General features: G+C 33.6%; 1 protein-coding gene across 1 annotated transcript in view; it reads left to right on the forward strand.

Annotated features, from left to right (window-relative positions):
- The window catches only part of LOC108362148 (calbindin-32), a gene marked incomplete at its 3' end in the record, with an annotated part of 119,113 nt that overhangs the window by 21,929 nt on the left and 72,441 nt on the right, over nt 1-24,743 (forward strand). The window contains exons 6-7 of the mRNA XM_017615010.1: nt 6,663-6,718; nt 7,705-7,750. Of these exons, the coding sequence (XP_017470499.1) occupies nt 6,663-6,718; nt 7,705-7,750 (102 nt within the window). The remainder of the gene's footprint in view (nt 1-6,662; nt 6,719-7,704; nt 7,751-24,743) is intronic.

Below are 24,743 nucleotides of genomic sequence, written 5' to 3' on the forward strand. Positions count from 1 at the left end.
ATATACAACAATTTTTTCGTTTTAAAAGTTTAAAATTCTTCAGATACTTCTTGCCAAAACAAACCCATCTAGAGTAATGCAAATGAAAAATAATTACTTTTATTATAAGATGACGATGATTTGCGAAATAAAAATTCCAATTTTACAAATTTTTATCGGCACATTCATTCTGAAATTGGTCTATACATGAACAAATTAATATGTATATTCGTGAGTAATACTGTAGAAAAATATTCATGCCAAAATTTATTTACTTTCAACTAATATGACATTTAAGTTAAAGCGTGCGAGTAAACGTGTTAGATTTTGGTGTTTGGTGCTACGGGGCGTATACGTTACACACACAACTACAGCTATATGAGCACGAGCATTTTGATTTTTATACCCGAGCGCACTTGTGCACAAGGGTATATTAATTTTGTTCACATAACGGTTGTTTGTAACAGCCAAAACGAATCGAGATAGATATAGACAAATGTATACATAAATGATCAGAATGAAAAGAGAAATCGATTAAGCCATGTCTGTCTGTCCGTCCGTCTGTCCGTCTGTCCGTCCGTCCGTGTACACGATAACTCGAGCAAAAATTTAGATATCTCAACGAAATTCGGTATGTAGGTTTCCATTTATCCAAGGTAGGTTGGTATTGAAAATGGGCGAAATCGGACTGTAACCACGCCCACTTCCCATATAAAGGTAATTTCCAGAAATACGAAAACTGTGATATTTTAGTAACTACTGAAGATTACTCACTCAAAATTGATATTTACAATAATTGTCAGACGAAAAATAAGAATATTATATGGTTACATGTGTATATCTTGGTAACTGCCGCACCAATTTCTTCCAAGCTTGGCACAGTTGTTGGCCTTGGTACAGCATAACAAATGGCCGAAAATTTTTAAAATCGGACAATAACCACGCCCAAATCCCATATAAACTCACTATCACTAAATATTAAAGCTAATTGATTCAAAATTGATGCTTGCAACGATTCTTTACCAATAAATACGTTTATGATAAAATTTTGGAACGTGGGCGTGGCACCGCCCACTTATGATCACATATATGTATCTCGGTAACCGTTATACCAATTTGTACCAAACTCGGTATGGTTATTGTGCTTGCCACATAAAAGCAAAATTATTGAAATCGGACAAAAACACGTTTTTGTCAAAAAATTTAATAACTCGTGATATTTGCTCATATATCCGCGATACAAAGTAAATCACAAAGCGTAAATGTAAATGAGATTTTTATCTACATACTTGTAATAACCATGTGTACCGAAAGCGTATGAAAATGGATTTAAAAAAGTCAAGCCATATAAACATAAATAATGAAACGAGTTTTTATAAGCATAAACAGGAATTAAGAACTTAAGCTTAATTAGGGTTAGAGCAATATAAATGTATATGCATAAATATACCTCCACAGAAAAAATATTAAATTAAAATTGATGCGCAGCACGAGGTCAAAGGCGGCCCACACTCCTGTGTGTGTTGGAATGCATGCTTGCTACAAGGCAGCAAACTTTTACCTACTAAAGCTCAATGTTTTCTTTTCTTGCTTTGCCCATAAAGTGAGGGAAAAGCAGATAAGCATAGCAAACCGCACACCTGTGGCAACTGGTTTTTGCCGCCGTAACCACAGTAAAAGCCACAACCTCTTCAGCACCACTTCAACTGTCAATGTTAATGATTTACTACGTTTTTTTTTGTGTGCTGCCTCACCGCAGTCGCAAGCATTCTGTTGGGAGCTGAAGTATGCAAAAATGTCGGCTGAAAAAGGCGATTAAGGGAGTGTGAACGCAAAGTTTTTCCCAGCAACCAAGCGCATGAATTACACATTAGCAAAAGCTTAAGCGCAAACCCTTGGCCAGGAAGCAGACAGTCAGGCAGGCAGGCAATCAATGCTATGTACATGCTTACAGAGACTGGAAACAAAAAAAAATCTAGTAACGCACTTTGCCCTAAAGGGATCTTGTTGGGCAGCACGTAGGCACACTGTAGCGCATGTTGTCGTAAATATGGCTGTGTGCCGTGCCGTGCCGGTGTGTTTAAATCGATGTGTGCGTGCAGAGTAATTGAACATGTCACACGAGCAATCTTATCAGTATTTTAGGCATTTGCGTACCTAAGCGCCAAAGTGCTATTTTGCGGCATAAGCTGGCAACCTTTCTCCTACCACAGCACACAGCATCCTTTCTATTTATCTTCATTTGCAGCATTGTGTGGTATCCAGTTGGCTATTATTTCACAACCTGCTTGCAAGAACTTTTTAAGCAACGCCACAGACATGCATACAACTCAATCTCCCCTTCCGCCATTAACCTTTCTCATTTGCCTTTTTGCCATTAAACGCCCACAAATGCTGATTCATTTCAATTGATATACCTTTATTTTGTTTTAAATATTTTTCTGTTGTTGTTGGAGGAAGCAAATCTAAAACAAAGCTTGCGCAATAAAGGAACCTGACTGTGCGGGCGGTGCGGTGGGACGAGTGTGTCAGGTGTGTGGCAAGAGATATGAAACTAGCTTCGCGGCTTGAATTGGCGGGAAGTGTAAGTGTGCCTGTGGTTGGTCGGTCGGCGTAACGTATGTACGTGAATTCAAGTTTTTATGTTGAAAGTTTGACAATTCAAAAACTTTTGGAGGCACATCGCAAATAGCAATAAAAATGGAATAAAACACAAGTATCTAAGTTTAATTTCTAGTGGAACTGTACGTTGAATACCCAATGCAAATCTTTGGTAGTTTTTAAAGTCCGCGTTGAGAAATTGGAACGGTTATTGCGGTCTCCTAGAAATCCTAGAAATTCGATTTGCTGATGGTGATCACCTCACGACAATCAATAACACATCTCCGAGTGTATTTCACAGTAGTTCAAAGCTGGCATTTACTGTTCATAATACACTGGAGCATTCATGCTCCACTCAATTTATTAATTTTTATTTTTCTTTTTATGAGATCTTATAAAATTTGCAAGAGACCGGTTGAGCCCGATTTTTGAATTTTCATTTCCTTGTATTATTTTTTTTGTAGCAATTTTAAAGAAAATTGATTCACCTGCTCCAGTTTATAAATGCAATAATCAAAATAGTTAAAAACAATTGTAGGGATCATCCAAAACGAAATAATCCAAAAAAAAATTGAAATATAAAAAAAAATGTTTACCAAAATAAAATTTTTGTATTTTTTAAAGAAGTTTTGGGTTATTATAAATCAACGCCACTTAAAACTTCCACTGCATACTCTTACATACAAATTTTTCTAAAAACTCAAATAAAAAATATTTTTAATTTTCGTAACATTTTTTTATAACATTTCAATTTCTTCTGTAATTTTTTTTTTCATTTTTGCTGAACCATAAAATCGTTTTTAACTAGTTTTAATTATGTAGCATTTATTAGCTGAAGCAAGAAAATCGATTGTCTTCAAAATTGCTATTTTTCCGCATTTTGCATTAAAAAATTGTATTTAAACATATAAGAATTCGAAAATCGGGCTCAATTGGTATATTGCTAATTTTATTAAACAGCTTTCATTAAATTAATCAAATTGGTTGAAAAATGTGAAATATGAACATTAAATTCTAGTTTTTAACCATTGTGCATTTGCTGTTGAGACCCGACGCAAAACTGTGGGTTCTTAGCTTTGTGTGACAATATACTACACAAGAAGAGGCAAATCCAACTTTGGTTCTGCCAACCTTGCTGTTTTAGCCCTTGAATATTCTGACGAGGTTAAATAAATATGCATAAGTCATGTTTTCTCCATTTGCTGTGTATACCAAATTTCGTTGAGATCGACCAGTATAGGTTTTTTTTTAATTTACCCGATAAAAACACCCAATAAGCCAAGTCATACAATAGATTATTATATACCGTTTTAAAGGCCTACATATCCTATTCTCAGATCATAGTCGATCTTGGAAATCGAATCAAAAATAGTCATTCAAAAACTCATTAATCTACAAAATAGTACTTTCTGACTTAAATCGACAGGTCGCGACCTCTAAATGACCTTTAAAAATATATATAAAAATAGGCAACAGTATTTCTCATAAAAACGAATAAAATTAGGGGGCAGGGTCTTGAAATTTTCAAAAAAAAAATATTTTCTATGGGCACCCTAATTTAAAAATTTTAATAACTAGAAAAATGTTGAATTTCTGATACGGCGTACAAGGGAATCTGTTATGGCAAAAAATTCCTAGTGAAAATCTTAGCTCGGGAAGCCTGGATAAAAGGCTTTACGCATCGTCTTCATACGACTCGAAACTCTTAATTAATAAATGTGTAAACTCGAACATAGTAAATACTGTTGTACTATAATGAGACCTGGAATAATCCAGTCTCTTTTCCAATCAATCACTAAGCTAAATTCAATAAATATTTTCAACAGAAATGAAATCAGATTACTTATTTGTTACCTAACTGGCCACAACCGAATTTGTGCTCATTACGCCAACTGGGTTTGTACTTCGAGACAGAATCGGACTTTATCTTGAGGACGACAAAATCATACAGTGGGTTTAAAAACATGACAACGACTTTACTAGCTTTAAGGTATTTTCGACGATTTTATTTTATGCCTTCTTTATTTTCACTGGCCCTAATTTTGCGCGTCACTTTGGCCTTGTTTTTCGTTTGTATTTATACGAGTAGTTCCATGTCGTTTTTCCTCTTTTACGCATTATCGCGAATTTCCAACTTTTACTGCCAATCACTTGTTTGGCTTTTTTTATATGTGTTTTTAAGTAGTTGTGTCTCGTTATCGCTTTTTCGCTTCCTGTCAATGTGGCAGATTTAACTAGTAGGCGAACAAATTTCTGAAGTTTGTCATAAAACTAATTGAAGTCGTTTTTCGGTGATTTAAATTATGAGCGTATTCGTATTCTGAGCTTTCATTTAAATTTTTACTGTACTTTATTTTTGCAGAAACAGTTTGTGTACAAGCAAAAAAATCTGTAATATTTTCAAAGTGTAGGCAATGTGAAGAGGCGTGTGTGGCGTTTATTAATTACGCAAAATGTTGGCTGCTGTTTGATGATTTGAAATTTGGGTTAAAAATATGACCGAACAGTACCGATTCGAAGTGCGGAAAGTGTTTGATTGATAGCACATGTGCGTGTAATCCAATTGTATCTGTTGGCTTTTTCTACGTAAGATAGGCATATATGATGTTTGATGATTTCTTAAATAACTAGCGGTATTCCAATATTTCTCTTGTTTTAAATAAAAAAAAAAATTAAGTTTTTAATAGGAACTCTTTGGCGTTAGAAAATACACTTGAATTTCCTTAAAGAATGAAAAGATTTTATGGTACTTAAAGCGCTAAAGTTTTTAATTTTCATATTTTTATTTGGTTTCGTAAAAATAAATTTTTCAAAATTTTGCCAAAAGTTTCTCAGTATTTTTAGAGGTCATAGGAAATTGGAGAGGTTGTCTAGATAGAAAATATAAGTATATGTAGCTTCAAGTTTGAATTTTTCTTAAAGTTTCGAAAAAAGTAGTCACTTAGATTTTTACTCAAATAATTTTTGAAATTTAAGAAATAAAGTCGTTCGTAAATTTTCAAAAATACGACCTTGTGAATTGAAAAAATTCGGATTTGACGTAACTTTTTTTAATATTTTTGAAGAAAGTTGGTTATTTTTCGAAAAATTTTGGGCATTTATAAATATGCTAGCGTTATTTTGGGGACTTTTAAAAATAAAAAAAATACAATTTTCTAATTTTTTTTTTAATGGCGGATTTTTATTTATATAATGATGAATATTAGAGTATTATTACTTAAGAGTAGCCTATATTAAAAAAAAAAAAAAAAAATTTATAAAAAAATTGTTTTTTTAGATTCAAATTTTTGGGAGTAAGCGAAATGTTTTAAAATTGTTTTGTATTAAAAAAACTTTTAATTTTCTCTTTTCGAAAACTATTATTATCAATGCCTAAATACTCCCAATTCCAATGATATTCTCCTTACCCTTCAAAAAGCAAAAACAAATTTCGATTCACTTAAATGCTATCACTTCTTAAATCACATCAAATGCACTAAAGGGGTTAACTCAGCACGTTCATCTCCAGCTGGCTGGGCACAGATTTTCCTAATCCGCAGTAAATAGAATAAACTGAATTATTACTATACGAACAACTAATGCAACGCAGTGAATTTAAAACGCTACTCATCTAAGCGTTTGTTATCCAACAGTAAATCAGTTATTGTTGTTGTTATTATGGCAGTAGCATAAAATTTACTTAATTACCGTCGGGAACGCTTAGAGTGACCTTAAGGGAGCCCGACATCATCAGGTGGCGCGTGAATAGAGCGGAAAGAAAGTATTCAGTTTGCCATACTTTACATATTTAATTCCAGGCGCTAAAAGTACCAAAGAGATGCAGAAATAGCGAAAATATTTGCCAGCAGTAAAAGTGTTGTGTAATTTGAAATGTAAGCTCTTAGCGTTGGTTAGCGCGAGCCAAGCTATTGTTTAAGTTCAAAAATTAAATTATCTGAGGAAATAAGAGTATTTGAGTTTTCAGCAAATTCATTGTAAAATTCACTAATTTATATGCTGAGCTGTGTTCACTACACTTCGTTGTCTTCATTTCCGCTTCTATTCCGTAATAAACAATACTTTCTCTTATCTTCTTTTTGCAGTTACAAGTCTTCGATGCCAACAAGGATGGACGTCTGCAACTCTCCGAAATGGCCAAGTGAGTAAATATGTATTCATTTCGCTTTGTTTTGTATTTTGTTTAAGCGCTTTGCGAACATTTTGTTCAGTGTACTTAAAAAGCATTTGTAGCGCTTCGTTGGGAAGTGTAAAGTTTTTATTTCTGTCTGATTGTGTTGACATTGGCAGTTAAGAGTTTACTGGCGTAAGAAATTGCATTTTTGCTACTTGCTTGATTTTTCAAGCGACTGGTAAATGAGTTAAACTTTTTGGGGATTCTTTTATGATGCAACTGTTTATGGAATTAAAATGGCGAGGGTGCTTATTGTGGCCGTTTCGACCACTATAATTTTATGAATTCAAAAAGCATGCTTTTTCGGAGCTAACACCAATTAAGCTTGTAGAAAAGAGAGCTCAGAATTCTTGCTGTCAAAATTTTTATCTTATCATCTGTTGCCAAAATTGTTTCTGATATGAGTCATTGTACTATTTTCATTCTCCTTTTACTCTGTTTAAAATCTATACCATCTATGAATAAATCTAGCAAATTGTTGGGTGTTAAAATGCTCAGGAGTTCGTCTCTCAACACCAAAGGTCTCATTCCTAATTCTGGCAAGTTCCGCTTTATCCCCTTCAAAACAGGATGGAAAATCTTTATTATTTCCCCAAGCAAATAATTTCAATATACATGCTTATTTTTGCATCCAAACCTTTGCTTTTTTCATTCTTTTTTTTATTGTATCTGCATATTTTATGCATTTCTACCTTTTCTATTTTCGTGAACTGCAAGACAACTTAAGGCAAACTGATTTCCTTCTCACAATTTCTGCTACCGATACTCTTTGTTTATTTTCCTCACTTGACCTGCTCTGGTGAACATTTCCGTATTACTAACTTTGCACTGAAAGTAGTATGTACATTTGTAATCTCCCTTTATTCATGTCCGATTCAATCATTTCCCACTCATTAACATACATACGTACGTATTTTTCTGCTATTTGACATGTTTATTTTCTCTCATTACAGATTGCTTCCGGTTAAAGAGAATTTCCTTTGTCGTCAAGTTTTCAAGGTAAGTGCTGAATGATTTGCATTTTCTGCTATTCACCCTTTAAAGCCCAACCAACTAAACGGATTTCAACCACTGTCGGGACACAGATAAAAAAAGGCAAGATAAAAATAAAAATTGAAGGAAATTATAATGAAAAAAGTTTGAAAAATGAAGGTATTGATACATATACATACTTTTGCTTATAGTTAAGCTGAAAAGGGTTTCTAGCAAAGAATGTAGCGGAAGGAAACCATTTAAATCAACAGTTTTTTATAAACTTAATTAAATTGAGTGCAAGCAAAAAGAAATCAGAACAATCGCTGTCAGCAGATGAGGCATGCGATTGACATTAATTGCTTAAGAAAGCCAAAGTACTTGGCTAGTAGTTATATTTAGAAATACTTAAGTATATGTAAATGTGTATAATTTTTCTCAAAGAACGTTTTGGATGGATATAATATAATCGTTAGGTATAAACTGGCACTTAGGCCTTGATTGTGATAAATTATGGAAGTACATTTTTAATACATTTAGTTTTTATGCATTACATATTCTTGGTCTTTACCGCTTACTACTAGTAATGCTTTTGAAGAAAGTGCGACTGATTTAAGTTATATTAAGTTGCAAATTGCACAAATCTATATATGTATTTCTTCTTTTATTAAAATTTTTTTAATAAGGCACATTTTTGTGCATTTTTTTGAGTTGTAGTTTCTTATTGTTTTATTGTGTTAAAAAGCGTTTAGAAAGTGATTTAGAACGCAAATAATAATTGCAAAAGGGAAGCTATATCTGTGTGAAAAAATAATACAGGCATAATTAAAAAAAAAATAATAATATAAAAAATATTAATTTTTTATTCGCTAGAGCCCAAGCACATCCATTGGCAACAAGGAAANGTTAAGTTATATTTATTTGCAAATTGCACACATCTATATATGAATTTCTTCTTTTATTAAAATTTTTTTAATAAGGCACATTTTGTGCATTTTTTGAGTTGTAGTTTCTTATTGTTTTATTGTGTTAAAAAGCGTTTAGAAAGTGATTTAGAACGCAAATAATGATTTCAAAAGGGAAGCTATATATGTGTGAAAAAATAATACAGGCATAATTAAAAAGAAAAAATAATATAAAAAATATAAAAAATATTAATTTTTTATTCGCTAGAGCCCAAGCACATCCATTGGCAACAAGGAAATATATTTTTGTATCGAAATGACAACATCGTGCGACAGTGAATTTTACACACAAAAAATTAATATGCTCGCAAACCCCCCTATAATAAAACTCTTTTTTTTCTCTTTGACGTCAGATATGATTTAATCATAAAATTATTAATAAAATTCAGTGCAAAGTAGAAACATAGCTTGGGTATCAAATGAAATGGAAAATTCTGTAGAATTAAAAAAGTTTAATTATTTTGGTGCAAAGGCAAGCCTAAGTCCTATGGATCATCCTATATATAGAAATCTTTATAGGTATATGCATTTATCGCCAAGTTTATCTCAATATACATCAAAAACGGCATCTTTATTTCGATATATTTGGCTTCGATATACAATTTATCTATATATTTAGCGTCTACCACGTGTAAATTATTGCTAATTTTCCGCAACATTTTTTTTTATTAACAACAAATAATTCATTATCGTTATTTTTTTATACATATCTTTATAATATACACATATATACATATGTATGTATNTGATGATTGATTCATAAAATTATTAATAAAATTCAGTGAAAAGTAGAAACATAGCTCGGGTATCAAATGAAATGCAAAATTCTGTAGAATTAAAAAAATTTAATTATTTCGGTGCAAAAGCAAGCCTAAGTCCTATGGATCACCCTATATATAGACATGTTTATAGGTATATGCATTTATCGCCATGTTTATCTCAATATACATCAAAAACGGCATCTTTATTTCGATATATTTGGCTTCGATATACAATTTATCTATATATTTGGCGTCTACCATGTGTAAATTATTGCTAATTTTCCGCAACATTTTTTTTTATTAACAACAAATAATTCATTATCGTTATTTTTTTTATACATATCTTTATAATATACACATATATACATATGTATGTATGTTGATATTCATCGTGGCGAACGATATATATTAGGGCGGTGTAATTTGTTCGGAGCAAAATTTTCAAAGAAAGTGTATAGCAAATTCAACTTTTAAGATTAATTCTAAGCAACAATGGTGAACAAACTATAGACCAAAAAAGACATTTGACCCTCCCAATTTTCAAAAGAAAAAGTAGTATATTGTATGAAGAAAACACAAAATGTTGTAAATGGTAAATTAATTTAGTTCAGAAAAAATGATTAAACGCTGATTTTTTTTTAATTTTTTTGTATAAATGTAGTTTGTACACCACTTTTGTTTAGAACCGAACGTTGAATTTTAAAATGACATAGACTTTTTTCGAAATTAAATTACTCCGCCCTAATATACATACATAAAACTTATTTTTATATCGAAGAAAACCACAACTCCTTCGGGGGAAAAAATCTAAAAAATCAACGGTAATTTTTGGCCACTTCAAACTTGCACATTATTGCACTATAATTGAATAGATATAAAACTGTAAACTTAAAAAATTTTAACACTTCTGAGAAAAAATTTTGAAATTCGGATGAAAATTTGATGATTTTTTTTCAGTGTTCTGCAAAGTTTCCAGCTTGAAATTGTTTGGCGTTTGCTATAGGCGGTATAAACGGTGCGTCTGGATCGCGAGTTGGTTTAGATGTGTTAGTGAAAATAAATATATTTATGTTAGTTACACCGACATGACTCTGAACGACTCTACTGTTTGTGGCCGAAAGGCGAGTTAACACATACCCAGATGACTCGCGAGTCAGACGCAACGCCTATGGCGCCTATTCGGGAATGAACTGTAATTTAATTGAAAAATTTCAAAAATTAATAAATAAGTATTAGTGAAAAAATATCATTTCAATATTTTTAATATACCTGGCCAAAAAGCTCCAAATACAATAGCATTAAACTTTCAACCTTGACCTAAGAAAAAATATGTAATATCATTTTTAATTTAGTCCAAAATGATATGTCCAACACGGTACGTACATGGCGTATGAGTTACTCAGATGAGATTAGAATGTTACTCATACGCCATGTACATACGTACGTTGGATTTTAACTTTTCCATGATAAATGGTAGATCCAATATGGATCTATTAAGAATTTTTAAAATGTGGCACCAGATTTGAGTCCAGCATTCATCGTAAAAATAGTTCAAGACTCTTTGAGAGCTTTTTCTTATTGCTGCATTCCCTATTTATTTACCTATGCACGATAGCAATTAGTGTGCCAAAAAGTATGAATTGGCGTCAATGCTTTTTACCCCCCTTTTATTAGCTCGGGATGTAGCTATGTAATATTGATGCGCCTAAAAGATGCAGCGATTTCTATTCTCAAGTTAAATACCTGATAACAGTACGAATGGAAATTATAAAAGCGAGGCTTTAGTTTTTAAACTATAATTTTATTTTCATTACAAACATGTTCAGTCCTATGAGAATTTATCTAATGATGTTTGCAAGAATTTCTGAAAGTTTACAGTTTCAAGTCGGCTGTATAGCTAAAGTGTGAATGATTTTGATAAGAAATCACGAAAAGAAATAATTTTCTAAGCAAACGAGAATAACAAGAAATAACCACACTACTATTTATAAATCCACTTTTTCTCTCTCCTCCATAACTGCTTTAAAAGAAGCGCAAAAGCTGCAAACCAAGCATACGATTTTCATCTTCTGAATTTTGGAAAAACTCCACAAAAAATTTACGACTGAAATATTGCAATATCACTGGTCATTCTGACCATATTTTAACACTCTATTCATCTTTTATCTACAACTGTGTACATTTCAACAGCCCATTTTATGCTCTACTTTAGCTGCGTGCCTCTTTCATCTTTCATTTCTGTTTGTCTACGAATATTTGGATTTTAAAAAAAGCAAAAGTTTCCTTCTAACTTATTGAAAAAGTTAGCAACATTTGTGACACTGACAGACATTAGCCTTATAAAATTTTGGATGAAATTCAATTCGTGGACAAAAGAGATAAATGTGGCGTTGTGTATTTGCAAGATTCTTTGGAAAATTTAAGTTGCATTGTAATCCAAAAAGTTGCGAAGAAGTTGTAGAAAGTTTCACACAAGTGCCACTGAAATTAGAATTAAGCTCGCAGGCTAATTTGGCAACGATTGAGAATACTGCGAGCAGAGAATGTATTTTCTTTTGTTTCTTTTAACTTTTTGTGTTGGCATTTTAGCGCAATTTAGAATGAGATTGAGTCATTTGAGGAAACTTTGTTAACAAGCAAAAATATATATAAAGCTTTAATTTTTTTAAATTATGAATGTTGAAAATAAAATACGTAGGTAAAATTAAATTAAAGTATTTGAAAACATTAGTTACAATAAAAAAAAAATTTTCTCATACAGGTGCATGAAATTATGCTACGAAGTGTTCTCGTCTTTCGAATTCTTTAGTGCATACTAAAAGCAGTACAGGGAACAAAAGACATCACTTCTCAAATGAATTTGTAAAATAAAATTTCGCTTAAATCCCCACCTAATCCTCAATGTTCCTCTACCTCATGCCTTACTCACTCTAAACTCGTTCTATCTCTGCCAGCTGGATAGTCTACGGAACTCTTTTCACTACCTTCGATCCACATGTGCCCAAATTAACCTTGCAACTTAGTATGGGGATTGCTAAGCCGACTTTTGGCTCACTTCTTCAGGGGCAGTCTTAATAAATATTCACCACTTTAAAGGGTGTCATGCTGTTAAGAAACCAGTCAGTAGTTTCATTAATGACAAATTCCCCACGCGGTTTACATTGCAGTGATTAGAAAGCCTTAACTTCAGAGTGCACCATCGGTGGGAGCTACACCTAGGTCTGGTTCCGCAGAGTAAAACTAAACCAGTCATTACCTGACGGGTAAGCACGTACACCGGTCGCATCTGGCTGGAAAGAACTGAATTTGTTTTGAAGCATGACGAAGTGCTGGTAGTTTAAATTAAACTTTAAGCCGGCCTAAGTACTTAAGAGATTTTGAACATAAGTGATTTTGTACTTAGTATTTGTGTAATAATATTTTTATAAAATTTTTTGAAAAACTCCGATTTTAATTTGTTCAAGTGTAGTTCTTTAAAAAAACAAAAAATAAAGGGTTTTAGGTACACACTTATGCGTTCGCATGCATAAATACAAGTAATTGGACAAACAAAAAGGACACTTCGCATCCTGATTACAATTTTTGAATAAATTAAACCAGGGATACAAATGAATGATAAAAGGCAAAAAAGGTGCGAAAAAAAGGGTTGCCTGAAAAAAAACAACATAAATAAAGAAATTGTTGAAGTGGAAAGGCTAAAATATACAGGTAAATACGTATGCAGAAGAAAGGGAACAAAGCAAACTTTATGAAATTCGCTTGCATGCACTGAACTCACAATTCATAATTAAAAGTCAGTACCAAAAAATACAAAAAAAGAAATGTTAAAAAAAAAAAATCAAAGGAAAAATGGTGTGACAATGCAATTAAATGAGTTTTTGATAATAAAAAAATATTAAACTATACAAACTGCAAAAGTGGAATGAAAGATCAGAAGTGAAAATGGAAAACTGGGCAATGCAAATGAGAAAAAATATGTAATGTTCATTGGCATTGGCAAAACCAAATTTTGTTGTGGCTTGCTGTTTGAAAAGGGAATAACTTCGTAATCGAATGACCGAGAAGATGAAAGTTGTTTGGAATAAAAGAAATTTGAGCTCTAATTAATTCCTGTGTACTTATGTATGTACATATGTACAAAAATACAACTGCATGATTATGCTGAGTATTTTTTGATTGAGAAGACCTATTTTGAATATCCACAGTAAGACTTTGGGCCGTAAAATAAATTAAATTTTGTTTGGTTCACCTAGAAAGACACTCAGTCGGAGCAAGTCTCTGATACTCTCTCCCCACTTTCTCCCTACTCAACATCCATTCGCTACTTGACCTGCTCCATCCAACAAGTGCTATTCAGCAATCGAACAAAAACTTCTAGTTGCACAATAAATTTTATGTTCACATGCGGCGCTGCACAGTCTAGAATTTAGTGTTCACAATTCACTGGTGCCTTCATTTTTCACTCAATTTAATTATTTTTTTTTTAATGATAGAAAATAAAATTTGCAAGAGACCGCACTTGAGCCCGATTTTTTAATTTTAGTTTGTTTGTATTAAATTTTTTAGTGCAAAATGCAGAAAGAGTAGCAATTTTGCAGAAAATCGATTCTCCTGTTGCAGTTAATAAATGTTACATACAAAAAAACGAGTTGAAAACAATTGTAGGGTTCGCGTGGAACGAAAAAACTTTTACAAAAAAATTTTAAATGTAAAAAAAAAAAATCCCAAAATTAAAAAAAAAATAGTTTCTAGAAAAATGTTGGGTATGCAGTTTTAGATATCGTTAAATTTTAGTATAATAAAATGCAATTTGCAAGTGGCTAAAAGGTCGCGTTGATTTTTAATAATTTTTTCGCTAACATTTCGCACATCTGCATGATAAATTGGAAATAAAGGCGTTTGTTATATTATTAAAAATCAAAGCGAACTTTCGTGAGAACCCTACAACTAGTTTTTATTATGTAACATTTATTAACTGGAACAGGAGAATCGAGTTTCTTCAAAATTTCTACCTCTTCTGCACTTTGCACTAAAAATGTAAATACAAACAAACCAAAATTTAAAAATTTGGGCTCAACTGGTCTCTTGCCCATTTTTTTTAGGTTTCATAAAAAAAAATAATAAACTGAGTGAAAAATGAAGACTCCTGTGAATTGTGAATACAAACAATTTTGAACCACTGTGCGCTGGTGGCCAGCAATGCCCACTTCACATAAAACACAAAAATTTAAATCACGCACATTACCATTAAATTTCATTTTAAATTTGTTACGCAGTGTTTACGGGCGAAAGTACGCCTCACCTTCTGCGTTTTAACTGCACTTTCTGAAGTGCTTCATGTTATCGTGCTTCTCTTCGGTAATTTCGTCAATATATCAGCTATGCAAAAGAGAAATAAATATTTTTTTAATGCATTTATTCGCTCAATCTGGCAATTTTTCGGGCATGCATTTGACTAGTAGTGCATTCGTTTGAACGTTTACACTCGTATTTTTGAAAAACAAAAAAAAAACATTCCGGGTCGTTAACGTGTGTTATTGCACCTTCTTCACAATATTCGCAATTATAATGAATTTTACACGCAATGCGGAACTTTTCTTTTTCACAAAGCATCATTCAACGCTTTCTGTGCGCGCTCATAGTTTTCAACACATGTTAAGCGCTGTAATAAAGGGAATTATGAAATGCCGGTTATGGCTGAACTTTTGCATCGAACTTTTACATAGAGGCAGATATGTACATATGCAATTGTATGTATTGGCAAATACATATATATAGTTATATGCGCCAGCTTATGCATGTAAGTATGTTTAAAGGGCAGTTATGGTAGCTATTAAGAGCTCAGCCGGCCAGTTGAAGTGAAACAAAAGCGTTCAAGTGCTTTTTACCGAATGCAGTTAATCGCTGCAGGAAAATACATAACAGGTAAAACAATTTAACGCGGATGTGGTTGATAGGCTCCGACTCGATTTTCAGTATAAACTCTTGAGCTTAAGCTCACACCATGGATGCAAAAGTTGAGTCTGAGCTTAAGCTCAATTTTTATGCATGAGGGCTATTATGTAATATATGCATATCGATGATCTTCTGCAATAACGGCACTACTCAAAATTCAAAAAAGTGAAATCTTTATTACTGTTAAGTGTATCATTTCTCCAATCCTTGTCTAATCCATGTCTAATTTTTACTACTTGCTTTAGTAATCCTTGCTCCGTACTTAAGTAAGGATAATACCTGGTTAAGACAAGGATCAGGAACACGAGACACTAAACAGTAGTACGGGTTTTGTCTTTCAGAATTTTGAATTGTGCCGTTATTTCAGAGGACCATCAATATATGGACCATTCGATATGGGCCCCGTGTATTTNGCCTGGTTAAGACAAGGATCAGGAACACGAGACACTTAACAGTAGTAAGGGTTTTGTCTTTCAGAATTTTGAATTGTGCCGTTATTTCAGAGGACCATCAATATATGGACCATTCGATATGGGCCCCGTGTATTTTCTTTCGTTAAGTAATTTCACCATAGTTAAAGCTGAAGTAGAAATAAATAGAAAATCAAATATTTAGTAAATCATTAATAATAATAATAATAAATGATTTTGCTTCAAATAAAAACGAATTCTACCAATGTTACATTGAAGAGAGCAATTCTTTCATCGAAAAAATTTAAAAAACAACAAAAAAAAAATTTATTTACCAAAATTCAATAAACCGCAAACCTGCATACCCAAATTTTTCCTAAAATATGTAATAAAAAATGGGTAAACAATTTTATGAAAATTTTCAGAATTTTCTTAAATATTGCACATCCAGATATTTGGAGATTTTGTTGAAGGATGAACTATATTTTTATAAAAACTATGGAAAAATGTATTCACTTAGGACACAGTTGAGTTTTAACACTATTAAGCAGTGTCCTGGTTTTGGTACCCACTACTGTATCACCAAATTATTCAAACAATTGTTAAAATCGATTAATACTGTCGGGGGTATCCGTTAGATGTTAGTCTGCCTAAAATACATATTTTCAGGACTCAGACCTTGCGATTACAAAACCCAAAAAAATCACTAGGCACAAAACTGTACGCGTAAGATGGCCTGCTATACCCCTACAGTTATTGGGGTGTTATTAAATGTTTAATGCATCTTAATACGCTGGCTGCGCAGCCTTCATCCGCCAAGGTAGAGGCCTCGTCATCTGTTCAAAGTTGATTACAGCGGCTTGTAGCCACAATTGAAAATATCAACAGAGTAGCACCGATAAAATCTATGAATATGCTTCTCAGGATAAGGAGTCACTTAAAACCTTCTCTGCTCAAATCAAAGGATGCAGGTAGTCTCCCCCGGATAGTCAGATCTACTTTGACGGAGGATGGGAGTGCAGGAACGATATTGGAAGACTAATGAAAGCGTTTGAAGAAGTCTTGGCGAACATTATTTTTGACATGTTTGATATTCTGCTGAAAGCCCTAAAACTCCCCTGGCATGTAAAGTCGCTGGCTGATATCAGAATGACATATTAGCGAAAAAAAGCTAAAGTAAGTTGAAGGGGAAAATACTGCATACAGACCGTGATTAAGACACGCTGACAGCAATCGCACCGTAAAGCTTCACTAAAATGCTTCTGGTAATAAACTCAGCAATTTCTATTTCCGACTAGAATGGCATTCGCGTCGCAGAAGTTTATGGCACTTAAATACATATCTAATGTTTTTTAATAAGACAACTTTTCGTTGAGGGCAGACTACGACGTTGTCTTCTCCAACTCCATCTTTATTTGCTAAAACGTTTCGTCTTGGCATGTTCGGAGGCTCGAGGGTATCACCGGCAAAGCTTAGATAAAAATTCGCTTTTTCGACATCCTCAATTTCGATCTATAGAATCAGGAGTCATAATGAAGAAAATCGGGGAGAAACCTACGAACTGCTTCGTAGTGGTTCAAGCAAAGGCTAGCAGCACAACGACCGCGCAAAAATCGGTCAAAATATCTATATCCGAAGATTACAAATTTGAAAGAAAAAAAACCTTTAATGCATAAATGACCGCTGGACCAGATATCTTATTAATACATTGAAAGTGCAACTATAATGTTTCATAGCCATATTCAAAGCCTGATTTAGTTTTATATCTAGCAACGGATTTAGATCACTTGTTTTCAGAATACAAATCAAGGAGACGTAGAGACAGCTTCCCTTCGTACTAAGTACCTAAAGGGGCTCCATAGCAGAAGAATAAGTGGGGTATATTGATTTTTCTTATCTAATATGAAGGATTTCAGCTTTTTTTGCTCCGGCTGATGTTTTGGTTTTAAGCTCCATTACAGCTGGTTTGAGTGGGGAATGTGAGTTTTGGCCATATTCATTGGTCGGGGTTCTTCTTCCTAAAGGGCGGCAACAGTCATTGTCAAGCTCGCTCCATATAACTCAAGTATATTCCGAACACTGAACATCAGTTACCAGATTACCTTCTTCATCTTTGCAGCAAAGAGCCACTGTATTGAAACCAATTGACTTGTGCTTTACTTTCTCAAGGGGATTTTGGGGCCATATTTTGGCTTGCTAGCAACTTCAGAGGTTCCACTCAGGTCTTGCTGCCCTCTTTTTATTGATCTCTCCATCCTTGTTTTCACATAGAGTGAGGATTTTGAGTCGATTGTGAAATTTCTTGTCTGCCAGTTATGATTAGAGTCCGACCGATTAATCGGCATCGGCATCGGCTAGTATCGGCACAAAATTGAGCATCGGTATCGGCATCGGCATCGGCCTTTTTTCGCCGATTCTTTGCCGATTCTTTGGAATTTCTTTTCAAATGTTCAGGTGAAGCGACAGCCCACATTAAAAAACATTTGCAGACAGCTCACAATAATGATTTTTTTTTTTGTTGAAGGTGTTTCACGTTTTTTCCATACAAAAGTATGTGCNAGGATTTCTGGGCCATATTTTGGCTTGCTAGCAACTTCAGATGTTCCACTCAGGTCTTGCTGCCCTCTTTTTATTGATCTCTCCATCCTTGTTTTCACATAGAGTGAGGATTTTGAGTCGATTGTGAAATTTCTTGTCTGCCAGTTATGATTAGAGTCCGACCGATTAATCGGCATCGGCATCGGCTAGTATCGGCACAAAATTGAGCATCGGTATCGGCATCGGCATCGGCCTTTTTTCGCCGATTCTTTGCCGATTCTTTGGAATTTCTTTTCAAATGTTCAGGTGAAGCGACAGCCCACATTAAAAAACATTTGCAGACAGCTCACAATAATGATTTTTTTTTTTGTTGAAGGTGTTTCACGTTTTTTCCATACAAAAGTATGTGCGACAATTTTCGTTTATATGGAGAACACTGCCAGAAAAAAAATTTCCAAAAATTAACGGGATTTTATAGCAGCTGGAAACTTGCACTTCGTTATACTAGAATGAAATGGTCTGCAAAACTGCATACCAAAATTCTGATTAAAGAGTTTGAAACTTTGGTGAAAATAAGCAGAATTTTTCTAACTTTTTTATAAAAAAAAATAATAAACATTAAATAAAAAAGACAAAATCGGTCAAAATATCGCAATTCTTTTATTTTGTGGACCACTATATGCATGTACATACATACGTAGCATATAAGTTCTTATGCATTGAGTGCAAAAGAGTGTATTTTAGTACAAAACGAAATGAAATTNTTTTCGTTTATATGGAGAACACTGCCAGAAAAAAAATTGCCAAAAATAAACGGGATTTTATAGTAGCTTGAAACTTCCACTTCGTTATACTAGAATGAAATGGTCTGTAAAACTGCATACCAAAATTCTGATTAAAGAGTTTGAAACTTTGATGAAAATAAGCAGAATTTTTCTAACTTTTTTATAAAAAAAAATAATAAACATTAAATAAAAAAGATAAAATCGGTAAAAATATCGCAATTCTTTTATTTTGTGGACCACTATATGCATGTACATTAAAAAATATACCCCTCAAAGCGCTCAAAGTTTTCCGTGTATTTTATATGGGGGGAAAACAACTTTTCGTAGAAATAGTGTAGAATTCATGAAAATCAACAGTTTTCGATCGGAAAACTTTTCTTATCTTCAGGAGATTCCCAGTAATAATACGAAATTGTCTCTTTAACCATTTTTTCATAGTAACTATATTTTATAGGTCCTCCAAAACCCATAGAAAATGCAATGGAAAAATCTTTAATCATAAAAAATAGTTAAATAAACAATTGGATATTAATACTTGAAGTCTCCTGAAGAGAACCACAGTTTTCCGATTGAAAAATATTGATTTTTAAGAGTTTTATTCCATTTCTACGAAAAATGGGTTTTTCTCCATATAAAATACATGGAAAACTTTGAGTGCTTTGAGCACCCCCTAAATATTTTTTGATTTCAAAATAAAAAAATAGGGGTATATTTTTTTCGATATAGAACAATCCTAGGGGGTGCCGGCATTAAAATTCCAACATAATTTTTTTGGACCACTCTAATGTACATACATACCTGGCATATAAGTTCTTATGCTGAGTGCAAAAGAGTGTATTTTAGTACAAAACGAAATGAAATTGTATATTCCTAAATATCTTTTGCTTAGCACCATATAAAAAGTGTTTTATGTAATGTACATAAATGTGATATATGTACATATATTTTTACACATACATATGTATGTATGTACATACATGTGTATGTAATGTTGCATAACAAGCCAATTAGTTCAATTATTTCTTTTTTTTTTGTTTTTTTAACTCCGTGAAATGAACTGATTTTATGAATTAATACATTTATTTGTAATTTTTTATGGAATCGGCATCGGCATCGGCCGATTCTTTCCCCATAAGCCGATTAATCTTCATCGGCATCGGTACCTGAAAAAAAATTGGAATCGGTCGGACCCTAGTTATGATTGTTAATTTTTGTCGCCCAGCCTGATACGAGCCGATATTGTCGCCTTGGCTGGAACGTACATCACTTACTCTCTGAGCTTATCTTTCGCCTATAGAACGTGATCAATTTTGTTTTCCGTTCTTTGATCGGGAAACATACAAATGATTTTAGAGATATTTCACGTCGTGTAAAGACTGAGCACTGAATTTTTCCATTGCTGGAAGACATTGGCTTTAAATGCACTAAACACAGTTTTGATATTGTGATGGGAGCAATGCTAAAATATTTCTTCCAGTANGTTTTTTTAACTCCGTGAAATGAACATTTATTTGTAATTTTTTATGGAATCGGCATCGGCATCGGCATCGGCCGATTCTTTCCCCATAAGCCGATTAATCTTCATCGGCATCGGTACCTGAAAAAAAATTTGAATCTGTCGGACTCTAGTTATGATTGTTAATTTTTGTCGCCCAGCCTGTTACGAGCCGATATTGTCGCCTTGGCTGGAGCGTACATCACTTACTCTCTGAGCTTATCTTTCGCCTATAGAACGTGATCAATTTTGTTTTCCGTTCTTTGATCGGGAAACATACAAATGATTTTAGAGATATTTCACGTCGTGTAAAGACTGAGCACTGAATTTTTCCATTGCTGGAAGACATTGGCTTTAAATGCACTAAACACAGTTTTGATATTGTGATGGGAGCAATGCTAAAATATTTCTTCCAGTAATTCATAGAACAATACCGGAGCATAAACAAGGAGACGAAGTCTATGCCCATCAACAAATTCTATATGGAATAGTTGCAGCGCCTAGTGGCACTGTAATAAACGTCACATGTTACATACTCCTTACAAGCTTGCCTCGCTCAACGTTTTTCCTGTACTGCGTTGATGTCAACCTTTTATTTTCAGGAATATTCAGCAGTCGGATAGAGGCATCATCGCTGTCATGCATTTTGCATTTGCACTTAAAGCTGGAACTTTACGAATAATAATTTTGTGCGAGTATGTTTGCTAGGCAATTGCCAGCAATTAATTTAACTGGAAAAACCGCTCGCGCTTTTCGTGTTTCCTTTACTCACATGCCTTTTTCATTAACCGTGGATTTTCAGCGAAATTAAAGTAGATATTTTAAATGCCAATGAACAGTTGCTGGTTCCATAGTCAGAGGCATTTTAAAGCACCTTCGCTTACACACGAACATTTTAATTTGTAGTAGCTCTTGGCTGCACTTGACAACACAAATGTGCGTAAATGTTGCTTGAAAGCTGCTGCAGCGTAAACGTATGAAGATAAAGACAGTGAAGGAAGAACCGCGCCGCCATCCCTGGGAAATTAAGATTTATTTGCCACTGTCAACAGCACAATTATTTTTAATATCCGCTTGCAAACGAAGCGCAAAAGCTGTAACATTTTCAGCATACAGCCAGCGAGCGCATGTGGATAGCTGTTAAATGCAGCAGCAACAACAACAACAACAACATCAGAAGTGCTCAAGAGTAGCGGGCGCATTTCAATTTGCACTTCCGTCCAATGAGCGGAAATGAGTAAGTATTAAACTTGCTCACGAACGGAGGGATCAACACTTGTGCCGGATTTTATAGCTATACCCTTTTGAGTACGTATGTATGTGTGTATATACACATATATGTAAGTATGTATGTGGGTACACATCTCTGTGCCTTTTCCAACTTTCACTTTCCTTTCGACATGGCACATTTAATTTTATGAATACTGCTTTCTACACCTCTTCCACTCCGCGGTTAGCAGTGCACTGTTAGTTGGTTATTGGGCAGCTGTGCTGGTGTTTGCAGGCAGCATTCCATTCGTTTACTCATTCACCGACTCACCGAGCTCTGAGCTATTGGTCACCGAGGCGTTCCTAAATAAATAAGCGCTGCATTTTATGGCTTTATGCTCCTCGTATAAAGCTCATTTTGCAAGGTCTCAATGGAACCACCAGTTGGATTCGATTCGTTTGGTGAAACCGCAAATTGCTCACATTAATTTTATAATTTGCATGACTATGGGGCATGGCTACGTGAAGTCCCATAAAAGAAGGCGTGGTAGTGGCAGTCACAGAAATTTATGTAACGGAAGGATAGAATGAGTACAGGATACTTTCCTTTCATTATTTTAAACGCAGAAGAAATATGAAAATTTAATTTTGATTGACTAAAATTAGTCCACTTTCTGGGAAATTGATTTAAACTTGAAAAAGGTGGAAAATTTATTCTAAAAATATTTCGAAAACTACTTTCGAAATAAAACTTTCTTCAGTATTTTTCGTTTGGCATCCATTTTGTAATATTTTATTTAGCTTATGGATAAAATAAGGAAACTCACAAGCTTTTCACATTTTTTTCTTATAAATATTTTTTTTTCAATAGTGTTATTGAGCTTTGTACCACGATTTGTTCGTTAGGAAAAATGGAAAAAACAACAAAGTCTAAGCGGTAGAAGCTATAGCAGCTATTTTTTTTAGTTTACTGAGTGGTTTTACAAAAATATCTTTAATATAAGATTTTCTAAAAAAACATGGTCAGATGCAAGTTTTTACCATTTTATTAAGCATTACGAGTATTTTAATGACAAATTCTAAAAATTGTTGGATAACATTTTTACCAGCATATACAAATTTCGATTCTTAGTAGCTTTGAAAATTGTATATTAGATTTGAAAAGAAGATAATATATTAAAACCGTTATATCGGATTTCCACGAAGCTTAAATGATAAATTTTAGCATTAAAAAATTTCATTTTTAAAATGGCACCACGGTTGCCACTTCATCAAAATTTTGTGTACCACAATATACAAGTAAAAGGGCTCAAAATAAAATAAAATGTACCATCTTTTGCCGTCCAACAAAAATATATACAGTGACTCAAAAAAGTGATCACGTGTCGATTTTTTTTTTAATATTCGTAATGTTTTTCGAACAAATTTTTTTTTGTAATTTTTCTATAAACAATTACCGTCCATGATTTAACCGAAACCATGTAAACAGTTTCAAACTTTATACAAAATTTAGCAAAATTCGACAATTTTCATCAAAATTTCAATTTTCAATCTGAGATTTTTTTGTGACGCATTTTTGTACTTTTTTCCATACAAGCGTGAATTTCTTATTAAATAAAATGCGGGAGACCGCAAGCAACTAAAATTCAAAAAAAAAAACACCACGCCAGTTTTTGTAAATTGTGCTTGTTAAATAAAACAAAAATTTTCAAAAATCAATGCGATTTTTTAGGCGGTTGAAACTTGCATTTCATTAGACTAAAATAGTATGGGCTTTAAAACTGCATACCCAAAAATGTTCGAAAGATTCAGATCAACAAGCTGAAATTTTGATGAAAATTTGTCGAATTTTCCTAAAAAATGTTAAACTGTGAGTGCTGCTTATTCAAACGAACGTTGCTTCAAAAAGGCCCAAAACAGACAAAAAAGGCACAAACGGAGAAAAAAAACCCGTATTTGGTACAATTGTACCAAAGTGGCTACCGTGAATGGCATCAATTCTTTGCTACCTCAATATGCAAGATATGCAAATAAAAACTCAAACGAATTTACTTTCAGTACTGATTTTGCGTCAAAAGCTAAGTTTCTTGATTAAGCAGCTGACTTACATAGATGTTAATTCCGCCCGCCCCACATTTGAAATCTATCGAATATTTTCTTGGCTTTAAAATTCAACAAAACTACTAATTTTGTTGCCTACGCCGCCTAGCTACCTACCTACCTTCCTAACTAAGTATGGTCATAAAAATGTTAAGTGCCATTTACCGTTTACAAATTGCCGCCACTTTCGCGCACTACCAACAACCACACCCTTTATATGTATGTAACACTTAAATAAACACTTAACGTAACGGCACTTCAGAAGAAATAAATGAAAAACAAAACAAGCAAAAGCACCCCGCATTTCCAGACCAAAAAATAATCACTAGGTCATAAAGTTTGGGGGCTATTTTTCTAACAAAGCGCGCACGCCGTTTGCCAGTCTGTGCAGAAGAAATTAGTGTGAGTGGCGAACAATAAAACACTGGAAATCAATTTGACAAAGTCATCAGCAGCAAAAACAACAATACATAGCAATGCTACAAAAAGGTTTGCACATTAATTTTCCGAGCGCGCTAACTAGGAGAGCAGACGATACCTTTCGATACAATTAATTGCACTTGTAACGCAACAATTTAGGTTTGTTTTACGACTGTATCGGGATGAATGAATTGATGCGCGTGAAATGAATGCAGTGAAGGATGGTTGGCAATTTAGCGTACCGGAAGGGAGAGGTTTAAGTAGAGGTATGTACTAGAGAGGATTGCAGTTATTTGCTTTGCTGTGTACGAAAGCCTTTTGATTTGTATACACTCCGGAGTAAAGTAGACAAGGCAAAATAAATAAATAAATACACAAAGTA

This window comes from Rhagoletis zephyria, unplaced genomic scaffold (assembly GCF_001687245.7).
Source record: "Rhagoletis zephyria isolate East Lansing unplaced genomic scaffold, Rhagoletis_zephyria_1.1 Rzeph_scaffold_00949, whole genome shotgun sequence".
NCBI lineage: Eukaryota > Metazoa > Arthropoda > Insecta > Diptera > Tephritidae > Rhagoletis > Rhagoletis zephyria.